Source organism: Melanaphis sacchari, unplaced genomic scaffold (genome assembly GCF_002803265.2).
Source record: "Melanaphis sacchari strain LSU unplaced genomic scaffold, SCAv2.0 Contig395_pilon_pilon, whole genome shotgun sequence".
Taxonomy (NCBI): domain Eukaryota; kingdom Metazoa; phylum Arthropoda; class Insecta; order Hemiptera; family Aphididae; genus Melanaphis; species Melanaphis sacchari.
In genome coordinates, this window is record NW_020271251.1 from 509,840 (window position 1) to 532,785 (window position 22,946).

General features: G+C 25.3%; 1 protein-coding gene across 3 annotated transcripts in view; it reads left to right on the top strand.

Moving 5' to 3' along the window:
- The window catches only part of LOC112597251, a 68,684-nt gene extending 45,892 nt beyond the window's left edge, over positions 1-22,792 (top strand). For 2 of the 3 annotated variants that reach the window (XM_025343220.1, XM_025343221.1), the window contains exons 3-7: positions 3,723-3,869; positions 16,640-16,780; positions 17,469-17,580; positions 19,023-19,216; positions 22,198-22,792. In XM_025343220.1, coding sequence (XP_025199005.1) covers positions 3,723-3,869; positions 16,640-16,780; positions 17,469-17,580; positions 19,023-19,216; positions 22,198-22,328 — 725 coding nt within the window. In that variant the 3' untranslated portion in view covers positions 22,329-22,792. The remainder of the gene's footprint in view (positions 1-3,722; positions 3,870-16,639; positions 16,781-17,468; positions 17,581-19,022; positions 19,217-22,197) is intronic. The other variant, XM_025343222.1, reaches the window with a different exon arrangement.
- Positions 22,793-22,946: the final 154 nt, after the last annotated feature.

Genomic DNA, 22,946 nt, shown 5'->3' on the forward strand with positions numbered 1-22,946 from the left:
AATTTTCATTATTTTCAGGAATTTTCTGTCTTATGGTAAACGAGAAATTTTATTAGAGACTAGCAACAATTTGACATTTATATATTTTGAGCTGGATCAATATTTTTTATTCTAACAGTTACAGTTGTCACGGCGACCAAATAATTTATATTATATCAATTATATCGATTATTTTTCAGACAATTTTGCTTTATAATCAAAAACATATTTAATATAGAACGATTTTTTTCTGTATAGCGAAGAAAATATCAGATCACATGTGTTTAAAATATTTAAAACAAATTGATACTATTATTGTATTCCATTTTTAGTTTAGTCTTAGTAATATTTCAAAATACAATATTCAATAAGTTTTAAATTTATACTCTATTAATTTTTTATCAACTTTTAATTCAACAGCTACCATATGAATTAATCAATCAACACAAGTTACTGACACACTTGATCACTATGTGAATAGTATATTATCACAAATTAAAAATGTTACAAATTTATAACACGGCGTAATGTATAGGCAAAAGTGATACAGATTGTACGAATAAAAAATAAATATAATCAACTTCACTATTCAATTTTATTTTTGATAATTCTCATTCCATATTCATTATTTTTTATTTCAAGGTTGATAGCTTATTCGTGTAATTCTAACACTTAAAAAAAATATATTATTATAAATATATACATATTAAATACTTTTAAAATTTAGATTTTGTTAAAAATAGGATATTTTTTTTCAATATAACGATGTCTAAAAAAAAAAAAAAAAAAAAAAATAATAAAACTTACAATTTCATCTTGAAGCCAAACATTCATTTAAATACAATGCATTACTTAAAGCAAAAAATCTAGAATTCCTAGATTTCCCTTGAACAGTAAAAATAATTAAATGCACCATTTTTGCAATATTAAACTCGATACATTTACGTTATTGGATTAATAAAATCATATTATTATTCAACCTTTAAAAATAAATTATACAATATTTTTTTAAGTAAAATAAACAATATGTACAAAAACCAATACTATATAGCTTGAATTGAATTCTTCGGCTACAGAAAATAATGTAACAATCTTATAAAATCAACTTATCACAGATTATGTTAAGTGGATTTTTCAATTAATTTGATTTTTTTAATCAATAAAAAATTATTTTCTCTGTAAATAATTACCTTAAAAAAGTTAAAAAAAAACTTTATAAGTTTCAATATTATTCAAAATATAGTTCTATATTAACCATTATGTTTAGGGAACAAAGTAAATAGAAAAACACACAATAAGGTATTTTGATTTTTTTTTTTTTAAGTGTCATATTGTATATTGTAACATTAAATCCATTTATCGAAGTTTTTTCGAAACTATTTGAAGTAACCAACAAGTGAATTGCATTATAACAAATCAATAACAACTATACATTTATTCAGGATAGGACTCTGTGTCATAAAATATTCTTATAATGCCAAAATGTAATGGAAAACATGATAAATGACTTATTTTGTTGAGACTAATTCGAATGATTAGAAAATCAAATAATATATAGTTTTTAATTGATTAATATTTAATAAATAGTTATGCGTAAGTATACCTATTTATATAATATTAACGTATCGTGTTATTATATTTTTTTTTTCATACAAAACCTCGATAAAAAAAAAAAAAAAATAGTAAACAAGTGAATACCTTTCTTCTGTACAGCGAATGTCAAAAAATCACTGTGATGTATAGGCAGCATTTTAAATGTTAATAAAAAATTAATTTGACTTTTTGGAAAGAAGATATATTTTTCTTTTTATCAAATAAATAATTATCACTAAACCTTTTATTAAATTATTACATTTTCAAATCTTAAATATTTAAATATTATATAGTTTTAAACTATAAAAAAATTAGTAAATCAATAGCTTATAATAGAAACCTTGGATAAAATTTTCAAGAATTTACCTGCGTAAAATAAAATGAAAAAATAGTAAATTCTAAAGAACTCAAAAAGATTCAAATTCAAAATATTTTAAAATAAAATCAAACTCCTAAAGTTTTCTCTTTATTTTTAGCTCAATCGTTTTTTTCTCATGAAATTTTTATTTGGGGGATATACATCATCTATGTATATTAAAGTTTTATCTAATACTATTATTGTTTTGATTATTAATCTTGCAATTTGTTTATTTCTCTTTTTCCTTTTCTATACCTTATACTTAGTTATTGCAAATTCAATATATTACGAATATTGTTATCATGAAAATCAAAGCATTTAACTACTTTTCATGTATACATACACATAATGTATAAGATGTATAACATTGTAAAATAAATACATTTATCTTTCCACTCAGGATTTTAAAAAAAAATAAATATTGTGTAATCAAAATATAGTAATCATACATTTATATAATAAAATAAAATCTGTCTTGGATATAAACTCAAAGGTGATAAAAAGCAAAAATGTATTATTTTTTATCAGATATGAAAAAAGTTTTACAACAAAAAGTTTTAGTTATCTAATTGTTTTTTAAAAAATGTTTAATTATAAATTATATTTATAGATTTAATTCTGATTTTAAATATCTCAATGAACACAATTTAATTTTTAACATAATTATCAACTATTACTAGTCTCTCGATTATACTCAAACATAATATTTTGAATACTCCCATGAACTTATTTATTATATGCTAACTTTTTCCACATAAAAAACATTAATAATAAAAAGCTAATAATATTTGTCGTTGAAACCAATTACAATCAAAAAAAATAAAATAAAATAATAATAATATTTAATTATATGTTTGGTTAATCTACAAAATTATCATATTTATTTTTTAGGAAAATATAAGATCGATATTTATTACTGATATATAAACGAGTATTTAACTATTTTAATTTTAACATTATTGTTACTATATATACAAAGATAAGAAAATTTCATCAAATCGAGTTTCTTTAAAAACTTATAATACACTAAGTTGTACAGTTTAATTTTTTATAACGTGATGAACATACAAATAATAAACGAATAATACTTACCAATTATGTAGTACAAAGTAATTAAGTATTTAATACTAGTAATAATAAATAAAAAAGATTAATTTGAAATTATGTATTTATATATCACAATGTTATGTAAATAGTTTTTTAAAGTTATGTATTAAAAATAATATCTAAAATATACTTGAAATCTTGAACAAAACTTGTAAGTTTACATATTTCTAAAATCATCGTGTAGCTACAATCATTATCTCATCCGATTTTTATGATTGTAAGTAATATAATTATCTATTTTCAACATATATAATATTGTTTATTTATATCAAGTACTATACGTCATAATTACAATATAGCGTGATAAACTTTTCTCTTTTTCGTGAAAGTACAAAACACAAATATACAAATGTGGTTACCTTTTATGTTTTTATCGCGATTTATATTAGAAATAACAATCAAACTATAAATTATAATTCTTTTTATCATAAAGTATTTTATTATTATGATAAAAATACATTACAGTAAAATGTTCACATCTCATTAAATTTTCGTGATCACCATTCATTACACGTACCTATGTAATGTGCATACAATTGTAGTTGTATATAAATCGGATTAATCGAACGGATTTTTACGTCGGTCAAATAATTTAAATAATAACATTAACGCGCAGTTAATTTTCTACACTTACACTATACTGAATGTTTATAATAATGGTTGTCTGATTTACATATTATTTCAGTCATAGAGAGAAAATTTGGTGACAAATGCGAATCTAACGACGACTGTCATTTCAACGGGTCGATATGTAGAATTGACCGGAGCAATAAAAAGTGTCTGTGTCAACCCGAATTTGAGGCCACCAACCACATCGACAAATGCGGGCACAGTACGTATAATATACGATATATACCATGCATTCATATCGACTTTCATTTTTTTTTTTTCAATTTAATTGCAATATTACACTTGCGTATTATTATACATTTTATAATCGTTTACGACGTTTACGTAGACATGCGTGCTAGAACCCATTACACGGGTAAGGCGGTGTATGTGGGTATAACAAAAAAAATAAAATAAATCTAGTTTTTTTCCCTTTCTAGTAACTTTATCAAATTACAAGTACAACACTATAATAAACTTCTGCGAAGTGCCAATGCACAGAGCTCTGTCAATAAGAATATACTGTTCATGTCGACTATACAAAACTAATGAAACCTCAATGAAACTCAACGTTTCATGTTATTAGAAAATCAGGCATTTTAAAAGAAACATTGTTCTTTTTTAATCAAAATTCGAAGAAAGAAATTAAAGTTTTTTTGACATGATACAAAGTAATTCGCTAAGTATGCTTTTCTTTATTTCTTCAATAACACAGTCATTCAAAAACTGTTTTTGGTATTTTTAAAAAAAAATTAAATACCATATTTATGGATTCTTAAGATTATTTTATACTACTTGAGGATAATTTTTAATTTTCTATAAAATAGGTATTTACTTTTAAATCATGAACCTTTAATAAAATGTACAATAATATAGGAAACATCAAATAACTTTTTTTAAATTGAAATTGTGAAAGTTAGTTATTAAATAATAATTAATTATTTAATTTTAAAAAGTTTTGAGTTGCTTTACAGTTAAATTTTAATATTTTATTTTTATATTTTATTGAATTCTTCCATTTAAGATTAAGACCTAACCTAATCTAATCTTCTAATTTTTATGATTTTCAAAACCTATAACTAATTCTCTTTTCATTTACTTGGGAATTTCCTTTAAAATATTATGTAATTATAAATTAATTTCTTAAGAATCAAATAATTAAGATTTCTTATTAATAAATATGAATTAATACAATTTTTTGTTGGTCCCCTTAGTTTTAGTGAAAATTAATTTTCCAGTTTCGTGTTTGCAATAGCACAGATGATACAATAATATCATAAAGTTAAATAGAATCTATGAAATATTCGTATTAAAAAAACTTTAAATTATAAATTGTAGGTATATATTAGATTTATTATAAATTAATTTACTTTGCAGTAATATATATTCAGGGAAAGTTATTAAAAATATAAGTATATTCTAATTGTGTATTAAAAAACGTTAATTCTTTATGTTCTATTGAAATTTAAAATAAAATAATATTTATGGTATAAAATAATATTTGTATGTATAAGACGTATTTTATTGTGTAATATGTATCTACTTAATTCTTAAAAACGGTTTCTTCTTGTATTTCAAATAAATTAACAGCTGATGAGGTTTTTTAAAAATAATTTCACACGTACAACTGGATTTTTTTCGTATTTAATGTGTTTGTTTATAATACAAACCTGGAACGGAACGTGATCCGAATATATTTTTTTTGTGTAACGTAAATCCATGCCAAGTCATTTACTGTTAAAAAAAACTTCGTGTATAAATAAACAAAATATTCATATATTTGAATATAAATAAATTATACTTAAATGATCTTGCCTTTAATAGACATACAAAAAAATATAACAAAAACCTAACTCTGTTTCTAAAGTGTATGTAACGACTAAATATATGTAATAATGATCTCTTTCTAATTTCTGATATTTTACATTCGTTCTCGTGTATAATATTATCAGCGGCACGTATATATTATACGTAGTATTTTCCATTCCAACGAGAAAATCACGGTTGAGACATTATTTTACCACTAACACCTTTTTTTTATGTTCACCATCAGATCGTAACGTTTCGATCTCAATTCAAATAGTTTTAAGTTTTTATTACTCTTACTTATAAATAACATTAACGATCCAATGCTGTGACTGATGACCTTTATAGCTGTTGATTATACATCTTATGTTTATTGAGAATAACGATCCGAGAACACTTGTAATTTATAATATACATATATTTATAGTTCTTTGGTTTTTTTTATCAAATTATTCAACAAAACCTTTTTATTTTAAACTGTAAATACTAGTTAATCTTATTCAAATCAGTTTTAAAGTATAAGTTAACTCTACACTGACATATTATGCATTATATTTCAAAATCACTTACATCATTGATATTACATTTTTCTTTTTATCTTTTAATAAATTAAGAAGCTTCTGTGAATCAAATCAAATAACACTTTTAACCAAACAGAACTTAAAAAAAAATTTCTAATAATTTATCGAAAATCTAATAAGTATATTAGCAGTTTAATTTATTAATTTACACTAATAATGATTTGCAACGTATCGGTTTATCAAATAAACTAAAAATGTACAGATGTATACCACTATATTATGTACAATAATCTCTGAAAAAATATCGAGTTGATAATTTATTTTCTTATAATTATCAATTGATAAATTGTTATCACAAATTTTATAATATGTATATAAATAATTTAAAAATAATAAAAATACATCAATAAAATTTTAGATCAAATAAAATCAATTGATTAAAAGTAAAAATATATTACAAGTCAGTAATATATAATACTAAATTCTCGCTTATGAAAAACAATTCTAAAAGTTTTAAAGATCATTTTTTTATTTACAGTCAAATGATTTTTAAATATCTCTCTTTAAAAAAATTAATTTGTGAAAACAGTTCAAATTGAGGTCAAGATTTAAAAAGCTTTTAGAAACTCCATTTGTCAATCAACGTTTGAAAACTATTTAAACACACTTTATTTTATGAACAACTAAAAAAAGGTTAAACCAATAAATTTTTAACTATGATGAAGACTTGAAACATTCTTCAAGAACAGGAAGCTTAAAAAAATAAATAAATAAACAAAATAAACATTTTTTTTTTCAATAAAGGAATTGTTGATGCGAACATTGAAAAAAATTGTGTGTACACCATATTAAATAGGAAAATTGCATAAAGTTCGAAATTAAATAATCTAATTTAGGAACTCCTGTCAAAAAATCTTCGTCCGATTTCTACCCAGTACCGTCTTGCCTATGTCTTAATCTCCACCACCATAATTATTTCAGACTTTTGGGTAATTTAATATTTATCTGATCGACACAAATCGCGTGACGTTATTGCGGTTTCCTCGTAGCATGTACTTATATAAATATATAATATTATGTACCTACTTTACATATTATGGTATAATTTTCAAAAGTGGATATCTGCATTTGCGATTGTGACGATATTATGCGTATAGTTACTTCGTACCTTCTGAAACTAAACAACAAAAATCAATTTGAGTGTTAAATACCATAGCTACGACTCAAATCTAACATGCAACATCAAAAACATCGGCACAATTATATAATTGAGTATTAAGAGTTTTTAATCAAAAATATTATGTAATAATATTTAATTAAATTCACTAGATAGCAAAATATAATTTTTTTTAAATTAAAAATGCATACTTTAAAACTATTTTTGTAAAAAAAATAATTATAACCCAAAGTCAAAAAAGATTTAAATAATAAAATCTAAAATGCTTAATTTTGTGATAGAAGCGGAAGCAACTTTACCTTAATTCCTTAATTGATATTTAAAGGAAAAAAACATGAATAAAATCGTATAGGACATTTAGAAACTAATTTAAATTTATATTATTATTTAAGCATGAACAAATCATAACTATTAAATTCATTAATACACATCATCTATACTTATAAATAGGTTAGAAATATGTTTATTATCATAGCTCAAATATTTAATGATAAAAATAGTTATATTTCTAATCGGGTTTAAAATATAAATTTAAAATATATTCGTTTAAACAAAACATCGAATACTTTAAATAAAATTCTGTTGTTTTTGTATATAATCAACATAAAAAATTATATTATATATTAAATTTATATTAAAAGAAAACATTTTTTTTTTTTTTAAGTACCTAACTATCTCAATCGTTTCTTTGTATAATTTTATAAAACCACTGTCTAGTATCTACATTCTATATATACATAAATGTGTAATAATTTTTTATTCTCGCTTATTAACTAGTTTCCAAGTTTCCTATAAATTTATTATTTAACTGAAACAAACACAATTACTCATGCTAAATAATATCATAATAATAATACATTATTCTATTGTTCAAAATTTATTTATTTGGTTTAAAACTTTTTCTATTATATTTATATACTATTTTTTTTTTCAAAATGAAAATAAATAAACTTAATTTACATATTTTTGTCTGTTAAAAATTGATAAAAATATAATTTTTTAAAACTCCATATTACTATAATGATAGGTATTTTCATTATACAGGATAAAGTAAAAATACTATAAATCTCACAATAAATCACAATAAATAAAAAAAAAACTTTTAAAACCAAATCACTTTTTTCTCATTCTAGTGCAAGAAATTCATGTTGGCTTCACATAAACCAGCTTTTGTAGTTTTTCAAAAGTATTTTAGCAACATAATTATTTAGTAGATACGTAAAATAATTACAACTTAATTAAAAAATATTCTGTTAATATTTTATAATCATAATACTATTGTAATTTTGCTTATGTGAAAAACATAACACAGAGGTTACTATTGTTGAAATTACATATTGTATAATCTAAATATGTTTTAGATTATTAGTTGTTATTGCAATTGAAGTATTTTCTCCAAAATAACAAATATTTACAAATAGTTTTTCAAAAAATGTTTTTTTGATAGACAGTAATTTATAAATAATACTTAAAATTGGTAGACAAATATTAAGAATAGAACAAAAATTAAAATTTTTTGTGGGTTTGTAGAACAAAACCACTAGTATTAAAAAAATATAAATGTATCTTGAAAGAATTTACTTTGAGATCTACAGGTTAACATAATTTTATTATTAAAGTAAAATGTCATGGAAACGTCAAGAAGACGATTATTTATTGTGTCTGTTTAGATCTAGGGAGCATTATGTAAAAAAAAATATTGTTTTCCAGTGATTAAACTATTAAAGTTTGTAAAAATTTTATTTACAACTGTGAGTTAAAATTATTAATTTTATGACGTATTCATTAAATTTATCAATTTTAAAATATTAAAATGATGTACAATTTATAATAAAACAAATACAATTTTACTGTAAAAAAACTGATTACATAATGGAATTAATAATACCTCAGAATTATTAATTCAAAAATGATCCACGAATTTTACTTTGAGTTATAAAATATATTTAAAAATATCAGAATATAATATCACATCGTAATATTATGAAGTTTAAATATAAACGTTTTCTACGTCAAAAGACATAAACTGAACTGAACTTAAGTTTAGACACTTTAAGCCTTATGACAAAAAAAATAATAACTATAAAAGCGCATATGTCAATTAATTGTATCATGAACTTGCAAAGTTCATAGTATTAATCTTATGGAACATAATTTGCCACGATTTGACAGGTGTAAGCATAACAAATCGGTATGCGACTTCCTCATTTAAAACATGACAATCTATAAACATAATACCTATTTATACTTATATTTTGATTGATAATGTCAAAAAAAAATAATAATATTTTTTGTATAGTATTAAACGTGCGTAGATATTACACGTTTTTCATTATTTATTATAAAAATGTATTACTTTTTCTATAGGAAATTTTTTATCTTGATAAAATATTTTCATGAACGTTAATAAAAAACATTTCTCTTTTATAACGCTATATGTATGTTCCCACTGAAAAGTAATTAAATTTGAATTTTATATTCGTTTGTTTTTTGTTTATTATAGTATCATATCTTATTTTCAACCGAAATATATCTTTATATTATTCTTTTAGATATAGCTAGAGTTCGGTTCTTTTATAATATTATTATGCTCTCCATTTACTTACATAGTTTTAATTAATTGAGTCAATAATATTTTTCAAAGTAATTCGTCATAATATGTTATGTTTGTAAAAAATATATATATCTTACAATTACGGTAAATTAATAATGTTTTTAAAATAATTTTTTCTTGAGTTATACATACATCTTAGATAATACTATATTTGTGTACTTTAAATTTTAATCCGAAAATCAATTTCTAATATCGAACCATACACAATATATGTCTTATAATATTTATAATTTTCACATATATATAATGCATACAATTTTATTCAACGATATCATTTATAGAATTATTGTGCAACGAAAAAATATTAAATATTATAAGCTTAAATATTTAAATAATAATTTATAATACAAATATTTTTTATTAAAAAATATAATATATTTTTGTTATATACACTCTGTAAGTAAAAACAACAATAATAATATGTCATAGGAAAGAAAGAAAAAACAAATGCTCTTCGTACGCGTAGTAAGTATATAATATATTATAATGACTCTTTTGTACGTATTATTATATGTTTTGTATAAAAAAAAAAAGTACAATAAAAAGTTACCGGTGGGGTTCTAGTTGGATCAATGGTGCCTATTCTATACACGTATATCCGTGACAAAAGTTATGCCGCCGCAAAGGGGTTAAGACACACGCGATCTCGTTTCAGAGGTCACGTTTTCGAGTAGACGACCTTAAAATCCAAACGTGAAACAAGAAACTCTTTTCAAACACTCAATAGCTAATCATTCGGACACAGATCCCAAACTGTCAAAACTAACGAGTCTAATTTTAAGGAAAACGTCTTAAGTTCGATTTTAAGCCACGGTACTTACAAAACTTAACGATAAATTACGGGCCGAGTGAGAATTCGATTCCACATAATATCCCTGTCATTACAAAACAATATAACTGCACGTCCGCGAGCCATCAGTACTCACGGTAAACAATATTAATACTATATAACCACTTAAATAATACCATTGAGTACATACATATATTTTACTTATTAATGTTGATTGAAATCGCATAAGTTTGTTGAAGTATACCGTACATTTTATTACGAACAAATTTCTAGTGTACCGCAAACTTTTCATGCCTACGCCACGATTAAATTATCAAAAAATAAATGGTCTAGGTATAATGTTTAATTTTTCGCATAAAATTTACATACATGAACTTTTCAAATACTGTGGTGTGGTCTGGTGGTTGGCCTCGGTTACTAATGTGTTCCGAGGTCAAGTATCGGCCGGCATCGCTAGCTCTCGGATGGGTGACCATCCGAGCTCTTAGTGACGAATCCATGGTACACACACATGCACGCACGTGTTCCAATCGTACTAACCAAACTTCGCAAACAAACCTTACACAAAAAACCTACTGTTCCTATTCACAGCTAGCGGCCGTAGTTTCCGGGCTTTAACAACATCAATAAAAAAAAAAAAAAACTTTTCAAAATATCTATAGAGATATTGTTTAAATAATCCATTTTCCAATAAAGTCCCTCGTACAATATATATTCCCCTTTTCGAATCTCGTCTCTGTAAACAATATTATTGTACCCAAAGTGAAATGTATACACTCGACCGTGATAATACAATATTGAATTTATTAATTTAATATCAGTAAATAATAATAACAAATAATGTTATTATATTGCATGTACTCCGTTTTTGTAAACAAAAACTACGAAAACTTAAAGCAACCACTCTTCATAATATGACAAAGATAGATCAGTTCGTATATAATAAATTGCATCGTCAAACATAAAACATGCCAGTGTCATTTTTTTTTATTTTTTTTTTTGCTGTATTGTTTAATATATTTTATCTCAACCAATTATAAGGGTCATATTGAAGAAGTTAATAGCAATAAAACATTGTTTATAAACTTTTAAGCGAATTGTTTTAAAACTGCACATTGTCATGTTGACATGATCAAACCTAAAACTTATAAAGAGCTGAAGTGGCTTTTGGGAAATTGGCTTTTTGAAAATGTTGGTATCATGTGCAAGTTGTGTGTTGTCTCGTTAATTGTTTTACCGTCGTTTCACACAGAATAATGACCAAATCATTAATGTATATTATTCCAAGACCGTATGTTTGTCGACTGTGCATTATAATAGTACTTCGAAAAAACTCGTTTTTATAAGAAAAATAAACCTACCAAATGATTTGTTTCAGATTTTTAGATAATTGGAAAAAGCAAAATACACGACTGAGGTATTGTTGCACGATGTATACCGTCGGGACACGCGTGTTTTTATTGTTGTTGTTTTCAACGGCTGAGAACAACGTTAGGTTATCTCATTGAATTATATAAACAATTATTCCGATCGGATCCATCGGTTTTCCAAAATAATAATATACTGATCGTGGTATTGACCAGAACGTATACACTCACCGATTTCCTACGCAGTGTTTTTTTTATTCCGTTTTTTTTCCGCTCCCAAACCTTTTTAAATTTTCAATCTACGTAAAAGATAGGGTAAAACGGTTCACGATTTTATTAACGTCCGTGAATTCAAAAGGCACATGCCGTAAAGCTATATATTTATTATGGCTCCCTCGCCACATATGTTATATCGAATTCTAAAACAGTTTTAAATGTGTGATGCAATGCTAAAACAAATAATTAAATTGAACGTATTATTATTTAGTCTATAGTATAGCTATTATTTTCACAAATGAAGGACATGCAGTAAAATCCAAAACAAGTCCACTATTTAAAACTTTTTATCAACAACTTTTATAATTTTTTTTTTTTTTTTGAAAATTATACTTATTTATATAACTTTGTATTTTATAAAAAATTTTGGGCATACACCTATGGTAATTTTTAGTTCGTCTGTATTTTATATTTCTATACACATTTTACGAAAATGTAATAACAAACTTACCGCCTTGCATTGACATTCTTAGTTTTCCTAACGATTTTATTTATTTATTTATTATTAAAAAATATAACATATTATTTTACATAAAACCTAACTATTAATGACATAAACTAAGTTGATAAATACTACTTATATTTACCTGTTATATCAGAGTAAGGCTATTATTTGCAGCAAAAATCACAGAAGTCTGTACTTATCTGATTCTTGTAACAATAAAAAGATTATCGGTTAAGTTCATTTACTATAAAAACTATACTTATATATAACAAAGTAATCTGGTTATTGCATCCACTATATATTTTTTTTTATACCCTAAAAAAAATGCAATTTCTAAAAATTGAAATTGTCTGGGTTTTATGGTTAATCATTTCAAGTTGTATATCTACGTTGTTTCCGTGTTAAAATATTTTACAGCATTAGTAACGATGCTATACAGCAAAATATATTGACGTTATTATTACGCCTGATCGCGCGTTCAAATGATATTATTAAAATATTATATACCTAACACATCGATCAAATAAACAAACGGACACTATGTATGCTTGTCCTAAACGTAAACAAGTTGTTACGTATTTATGTTGCATTAAGTATGCCCGTCGTGTACGTTTGCTTTCCATCAAAAACACGACTTACATGCTTGACTGTTTTAGATGTAAACGGGATGATTATTTATCATTATACAACCATTTTTCGCATATTGTATACGTTTTAAAAAATATTTATTTGTACATTATTTAAACTAAAACTCACAACTACAAAAAACACTTAGAAAAAAATATCTTTTTTTCTATTTTTTATCGTTGTACAAGTTTTTCAAAGACAACATACATCTTCATATTCTATAACAAAATATACGGATAATTTGATTTATAAAAATCAAGTATTGAAACAGCTAATTTTTCATTTAAAAGATTCTGCCAAAAAAAAAATTTAACTTTTTTTATTATTTCTGGAGGCCGTACTTAAAGGGTTAATTATAACTATTGTATACGCATTTAAAATGTAGAAGTTTTTAGTACGAAGAGTCTACGCCAAAAAATTTTAGCTTATTAGTATGGTAACAACTATAATTCTCTGCAATACCTTGAAAACTTACATAAGTAATTTTTAGTACTTAAAATTTTGATTTTTAAACATTTCTCATAAAAAATATTCTGTTTCAAAATATTAAATTAAAAATAAACATTATCATTTAAAATATTACAAACCATTATTATTATTATTATTTTCTTAATGTTATGTTTCTTTGTTGTTATTTTTTTCTGTTGATTTTAAATAATGTAATTCAAAACATTGACAAAAACTCACTAATTTACCTGTAAAATGACTAGAGCGATAAAATAATAGTCTTTTACGGTAGGAAACGCGCGCAGAATTCGTCGTCGAGAGATTGCCAGATGTGACATATATATCCATCAATCGCGCCTCCCCGCACTAGACCCGAATTAAACGTCAACGATTCAAGATAATTCTCCAGCCCCGGTGTTCAAACGAATGTGTTAAAATTTCTCGCAATGTGACTATAAACTAGCTAGTACTTACTCAAATAGTATGTACGAGTATTATAAAAATAACCGTTGATAGTCTACGTGTTTTCTACATCTTACCGTCGACTTCGATCAAGCAACAGTATATAATAATAGTTAAAATTATATTATTTTATCAACTGAAATAATTGTATTAATTATTACATTGAGTCGAATAAAATGTTTAACGATGGGAGACCAAATTTCTCGAACAAACTGTGACAGTTTGGTTACAATAATTCACATTGAAACGGAATGCTTTTGGGAATTGGCCGACTGGGAAAACTGCGCACCGAGTAATTATTACGCCGATACGGCTAAAACAACACAAACTCGACCATATTTTGAAATTCCGTGTGTATGGTGCCAGGAAAGTATCTTAGCCTTCCGATAGTATAATCAGTCCAGCGTCTGTTGTACATCATTATTTGTATTGTCTGCAATACGCACGCAGTCATCATCGGTATCTCGACGTTTGAACTTTAAAACCGAGATGACCTATGAATAACGATTTCAAACAAAATCTTTTGATAAAATATTAAGTGTTTCGCAATAAGCGGCAGTAAAAAACACGGATTATGTTAACTTCCAATATCCGTTATTCATATTTATCCTGATAACATATTATATTAGTGCAAACATGATTATAATTAAATCGATAATGTGCAATTTACGAACTAATTTAATCAACGATTACCGTAGATTCATTTTAATAACAATGCAGTCAGTTCAAATATGAATTGTAGTAATAAAATGTACAACGTAATAGTAATTTAACTTAACAATTTGAAAAATTATATTTGTCTAAACTCGGTCACTTGGTACAATAAATTACAATATGTTCACAATTAATGTCATAGATATTTTTCAAAAATGTATTATGTTATTGCGATACGTTCATAAACGCTAAATTTAAATTTTCTATAAAAATAAAATTTTTGCGGTGAAGGGCTGACTAGTAATATTATTATGGTTTTGAATTGACCGTTCCTATCTCTCGACCCATGGAACCGAAAAATCTTCCATTTAAATTCTCAGATAGTTCAAATGATCGTGTGAACGTTAGGACAAAAAAAATAATAATATTACATTATAAAATAATTTTACTAATGATACTATTAAATAATAATAATAATATATCCACGTTATATGATGAGCCACTGTGTTTTATAAATCGTTTGATTCGTTACACGATATGATCGTTCGTACGCACGTGGTGATCATAATATAATGTAATATCATAACAATTTTAATCTCTGTTATATAATTATACAGTCGTAAAACTTTCAAAAATTGAACATAAATAATGAACGGTTTTCCGATGGCTTCACGCAATATAAATTTAATTTAAGTGCCAACGTAAAAAAGGCTATTACTTTTCGCCAAATGATTATTCAGTTGAAATGCTATATTGGTATGCACTATTAAAAAGTCACTAAATAATTTAACAAAAATTATATAGGTAATTATTTAGCATAAAATATAAACTGTGACTCATATATTCAAGTATTATTCAAAAATGATCTGATCTTTGTACAGTCGTCGTTAAAACAGGTCGCAAAAGGTTTACCTTGAACGCAAATAATTTGGATATCCTTTAAATTATCTCCTCGGAATTCAATCGACTTACATAAGAAGGGTTACAAATTTATCTTTAAAGTGTTTTATTTATACTTTTATTATTTTTTTTTTTTTTTTGTTATTATTTTTACCAAACGAAAAAAATGTGCGAAATGAACCTATACGCCCTAAACACAGATCAGACAATATGGAATTGGCTTCCAGATTATAATAAAGTGTACAAATTGATTTCTAATAAAAATTACTTATCGTCATACAACTGTTCAAATTGGTTTACATACACACAAATATTTATATAATTTTTACTGTTGTTACAAATTTTACAAGTACATATAATATGCTTAAAAAATATACAATTAACCTTAACTATTTTACTATTAACTTAAAAATTTTTAAAACTAAATTGAATAATCTAATTTAGTATAAAAAAAAAAAGAAAAAAAATACTATTTAAAATTACTGTGGGGAAAAAATCCAATTTATATTGAACTTCTTAAAAAACAACCGGTATCAAATACTCTTAAACTTTTTGATACCTAGATTTTATTATAGAAAAACAATTGGAAAATTTTTTCCCATGTTTGTGAATTAAATATTAATCATAAAAGCATAAATAACAACTCTATAAGTTTAAATTTTAGTGGATAATATTATGTTTCAATTTATATGCTCCAATATATTTAGGAATATTATAATGATATGTATTTATTTTGCATTATTTGGGTATTTAAATACATTTTTGAAAGTTTACCACTCATACGACCAAAAGGATTTATATATTTATTTATTTATATTTACGTACTACCACTTAAACGTATATTTAGAAGAATTTTCAAACCCTGTCGTATAATATTTATTAAAAATCAGCACTCGTTATGTTTCAGACGTAGCGATTAACAAACCGTGTTTTTTTAACGAGCAATGTGAGAACCTCGTATTTCAAACAGAGTGCAGGGATGATGTTTGCGTTTGCCGGTTCGAGAAGACTCCGGTATTCCAAACGGATGGAACAGTCCAATGTATTGGTAGGTATAAAACATACTGTTTTAATATCCAAATCTAACATATATTTATTTATTTAACTTTACAAATATTATCAGTTATCACGTTTAGAAGAGCAGAAACAAATAAATAATTTACACGCGAATCCTGATTTGCGATAACAATGTGCAAAGCAAATTTTTTTTTTGCTTAATGATTTCATTTTTTCTATTTACCTCGACAAAACGTTTTATATGCTCATGGTATTATTTCATACTTTTAAAAATAAATTTGATCACTTTTTCGGGTTAATATCATTTAAAAATAAAACTTGCTATATAAAAATTATTTAAAGTAATATACAGATTTACTTACAAAAATAAAGTGTTCAATACACTAATTATTACAATATATTTCTTGAAATATTTAAAACACATTCAAGTCAATTGAGTAAGCTGTCAAATATTAATAAAAAATTCTTCTATACCATATCGTATAAATGGTATCGTTATATTTCACATAAATTAAATTTTAAAATATATTTAAACTACACATAGGTACTTCTAAAGCATTTTATTCAGTTTTCTTCGATTGAAGATGACGACATTGAAATTCGATCTCGTTATTTGTTACTATACATATAAAAAAAAAATTGTTTAATTATCATAACAGAATATATTTATTTTCATTGAGTATTGTTATAACTATTTACTTGTTTTATTTTATTTTTAGCAAAAAACAGTTCTAACTCCGAACCTTATACTGATCCAGCAATGTTATGCGTGTTGGCTGGGATGTGCTTGATGTTCATCATAATATGTGTTGTACTGAGATTGTTTAGCAAGTAAGAATTTTGTCTTTTTACTGTTATAAATGAAATTCCTATTCTTCAAACATCATTCGTACTACATACCCTGATGATTACGTTAATTTACGTTAATATTGTATTATCGCTGTACGTCAACAATAGTATATTTATGGTAGTATTAATCAGTTATTACAAATCGTAAACAATCTACCAGCTAGATACATGTAATATTATAAATATCAAATAACAATATAATATTATCATAAAAGGAACTATAGGCAAGTATCAGAATTAAATATTTATAGGTTTAGATGTTCATAAAATTTATCTTCCGCAACTTATTCCTAATTGAATAGATATTACATTATTATTATAATCAATAAAATCCAAGTCAGACAAAAGTTTTCGTAATCAATTACATGGTAGTGATAAAATATTTTAAAACATTTTCATACACATTTTCCACTACTAAATTTAAACTGTGTATTAGAAAACGTAGTATATATGTGAAGATTATAGTCGTATTTTCAAATCTGTAATGAAAATGACAATCTATAGTAATAGTTGTTTTCACACTTATGTCATATGTGGACGATAAATACTAAACTTTTAATATTTGTCATATAATCAAAATATGCGGTACATAAACTCTTAAAGTCTCCACTACATCTAAACTTTTAATAAATAATTATATTAAAGCGAGTCAACTATTTTCATAGTACTATGTTCAATAAATAAATTGCTTCTAAAACAAAAATATTATCAAATGTAAATATTGTAATACAAGAATACAATATAATTAACTACTATTTCAGATATCTTTAAAAAGATAAAAATCATTTTAACTGTTGAAATCATTTAAATATAAAAATAGTCAATACTTAAATTCTAAACTAGGTAATAATTTATTGATTGGATTGTTGTTTTCATTATCAGAATTTTCTGTTATTCTGATTTTTGGGAAAAAGAAAAATACTCGTTCAAAGTATTTAAAATCCGTAAAAATACCTTTATATAGGTATACATCCATAGATACTAGAGATGTTCCGGGTATCCGGCAATTACTCGGTACCAACATAATACCTACATTTTTACTCGACCAGTACTCAGTACCCGGTTTACAACAAATTATCAACCCGAAACATCTATATTAAATACCAATGATACCATACAAACTTTCCGTGTTTTTTATGAATAAAAAACGACTTGAACAAAATAAAATAAAATACACAGCCGTAACTCCTCTCGTACGGTTATCATTTGAAAATATGATTGATATTATCTACAATTTTCTGCATTCGCAAAAATAATTTAAATAATACAATGGTAACATGCGTGATATATCATGCACAGCAGCAATAATATGCGTACCGCGTCATATTATTTGGACAAGAACATATTGTTTTAAACAATAATAACGGTTCGGAAAAAAAATCCGACTGTTTATGGATTTTAATTTTTTTCGTTTTTTTCTACAGGGCACGTTGGAGAGAAAACCGTACGATATTCAACACGCCCAACCCGAGATTGATGAACGTGTCGCTACTGAGAGACAACAAACCGCCGCCCGGAGCAGCCGGCGAACGTAGAGGTAGCAAATCCAGTACAAAGACCCATTCCCCTTCGAGACAACCAAGCATGGCCTCGTTGAAGCCCCAATCGCCTTCTTTAGGTTAGAAACCTCTATCTCTATCTATTTAAAGCTTCTTCGTCTACTCCGTGGAGATCGTTTAAAATATTAACGCGACACGCAATGCGATCTTTAAATCTCGAACACTTATTATTATTTATAATACCGTGGTATATTATGAACCATCCAACCTGCACTTCCGTGGAAATCGTTCTGTTTTACCGTGCAAACGAGATAATATTATGTTTGAAACAAAATTTCACACATTTTGGCTTTGGCGAAAAATCAACTAAATATTTTTTCCCTCGATCGCAATTTATAATATTATAATACAATATACGTAAATGGATCCCAATTCATATCATTATTTTTTCGTCATCACTCATCATATATTATACACTATTATCGTTTTTTTACAATCGCCTCTAACAATAATTATGAACTCATACGAACCCGTACGATGTACGGCCCATATAATATTATTATAATCCTGGTCGTAGTTTTCGACTAATTTTATTTCTCCCGATGAAATGTCATCCTGACCGACCGAAACGTCCCTAATAATGATTGACGTTACGTCCATCGACATTTTAATTAGGTACCTGTTATATTATTAAAGTAGAGTTTATAATGTTATCGGTCAAGTTGTGGCATATGAATTTCTATTCATGCTACTCAGTTTGAATGAACGAAACAAAAATAACGCAGTTTGTTGTTATTGACCAGCCACATGATATTATGTGGCTGATAAAATCTCGTACGATTTTTGTATATTTACCAACAATCGGTTTCCACCCACGTGATTATACACGATCGTGACACGGTATCGGTTCGAAAATGATTTCGTATTGAATTTTATTCTCGAGACACTTTTTGTCTAGAGAGATATTTCCGCGATGGTTCAGTATATTTTTTTTTTTTTTACCTATCGCCAAACAAAACGATTTCACGAGTTTTAGAACATTCGATGTTTGATAGAACGTCATCGCGACAGTTTTTACAGTAACCATTAGACGTTTCCTCATACAATATAATAATTATTTGTCGAATTGATATCACAAACAAACTTATACACTTCTGCAACGTTTCTATGCGAAATTTAAAGTACATGATAACACGATAAAAACAAAAATGTGCAGCATATTTATTATGTATATAAAATTACAAATGAGCTTGGGGCACACTAACGAGCAACGTGCAACTTTTTTTTAGAACACAATATAATATCATTGTTATTATTTCAATTAATTTAATATGGCTGACATTTTCTCCCGATATAGATTTTAAAATTTTGATTTCATAAGCGTTTTTCAGTCGTTCACTACGTTATCAACAAATCGTATACATACATACGAGTATACATTATCTAAATTATTGATATGAACAATTTTTCGGGACTTATCGTCAAGATTTCACTCGACTTTTAATTAATGCTATGATCAGTTCTTATTTTATACGACTTTCCGCCACTATTTGTGTGAAATATTGCTAAATATCACAATGCTTTTATATGACATGTTTACATTTTGTATTTTAATTTTTCTTTTTTTAAACACGTCCAATAGTCATCGTTTTCGTACACTGTAATAATTTAGAGGTATTATATTATTATTATTATTATTATTATTATTATTATAAATGTTGTTATTACTGTTTTTGTTGTTCTTGTTGTTGTTTTTGTTATTTTTTATTATTATTATTATTAAATAACAGCACATACAAATATGTAGTGTTACACCGATAAATACAACTAATGCATTTATAACCGTATTGAGTATAATAAATATTACTATCTATACTCAATGATATAATATAGGAAACGTCAAAATAAATTTTATTATTTAATATTTTTCTATAACAATACGTTTATATTATTATTATAATTTTTCTATTTATCGTTGATTGAATCACATCAGTAGATATTATCTAATTTACGATGCCTATATAGTATATACATATATGGGTACGTGCATTTCTACATAGTTCTTCTTAATTTTAAATTCATCTATAATAAATTTGAAACTTAAATATTTTATTCAACACGTAAACCGAGTCTCTTTGCTTTCAAATTGTGTTTTTTAATTGGACACGTCGTTTATTTGTATTTCATAACTTGTTCACATTATTAAGTACCACAATGATATGCAGATGATTACTGAATATTAAACCAAAGTGTATTTCAGATTGTATTGACTTTATCAACAGTACTTGCAGACATTCAACCATGGATGAATTATAAAACAAACGATTGTACATACTAAAATAATATTGATATATTTTAAACGCAGACATAAAAAAAAAAGTACTATTTAAACATATTATTTCATATTGTCTAAAATGATTTAAAAGCCGGCTGTATTTATAATCACCTCAAACCAATGATTTTTTTCCAATATTAAATTAAATAATAAAATGTAAAAAAAAATGAATTAGTACACTTCAAGCTCCTCGTTTGTATAACACCGAGAGGGTTACCATTTAAAGTAATAATTAGAGCAGTTTGATTATTATTATTGATGGAATTTCGAACATAATAAAATAAAATAACTTAAAAATTCGATGTAAAATAAAATACAACAATAGGTCCGACGATTTATTACTATAATATATACTTTTATGAATGCCTGAAAATTTAGTGAGTTATGAGTTTATGAAATAAAATAATTTTTTTTAATTTTAATCTATAATGTTATAGACTCGGTTTAAACGTAAACTAATTTTATAAAATATTTGATTTTTTTTCTTTTTTTTACATATTTTATCACTGTTCTAAATAGTTTATGTTGTTGTAAAGTATCTATTAAAATATAGTAGGACGTACTGCATGAATCTTTTCACCCGTTTATTCTACCGTAGATAACACCTGATGTTCGGGAAATTATTTTATATTTGATTCTACTTATTTCAATCATTGTTCTCTACACACACTACATTATATATACAATATATATGTTTGCCGAGCAGAATAGTATGTATCAAAAATTTAACGCTTGTTCTTTTTTTTCCATTGAAAAAATATTAAGGTCGCGGAGTTCGGAGCAACAACAACGGCGGTAACTCAGAAAGCATAAGATCTCCGACTACTAAAAGTCCCATGGCACTTCCGGCAGAACCAAAAACATCTGTGGCTGTGGACATACAGCCCGCCGTGTGAATGTAACATCGGACGATATACACTTGCATCGCGTCACCATGTATTAATGCTTAACCGGTGTCAGGACATCATAGGCAATGATTTTATTTTTAAACAAAATTATTCTTCTTCTTTCTACTTTATTCGCAAACGGGCTTGATTGCTTTTGGGACCATGGCTACTGGTTTATTCATTTTTCAATAACATTCAAACATAATATTATCAAAACATATAATTATAGTTTTTAAAAATCTTATTAAAAAAAAATATATACATATTTATACATATATACATCGATAAATCGCAATAACTGCGTGCTATATTTTTAAAACTATTTTAATACTTGGAATTCACGATGCTTAGAATATTTAAGACGAAGCGCTTGGCAACATTAGCCAAGAGCTATTCTACACACAATAAAATACTTTTACAACATGAATTTGTATTACTTAAATATTTAAAAATAATTTAACATACTCATTATAATAATAATAATAATTACGCTATGAACTCTTCATTCATATAAGTATAATATATATATATATACATAATATAAAACATATTATACACAATATAAATATATATTTATTTCTTAGACTCACGAAATTTTGAAATATTCGTAACTATAACTAATACACA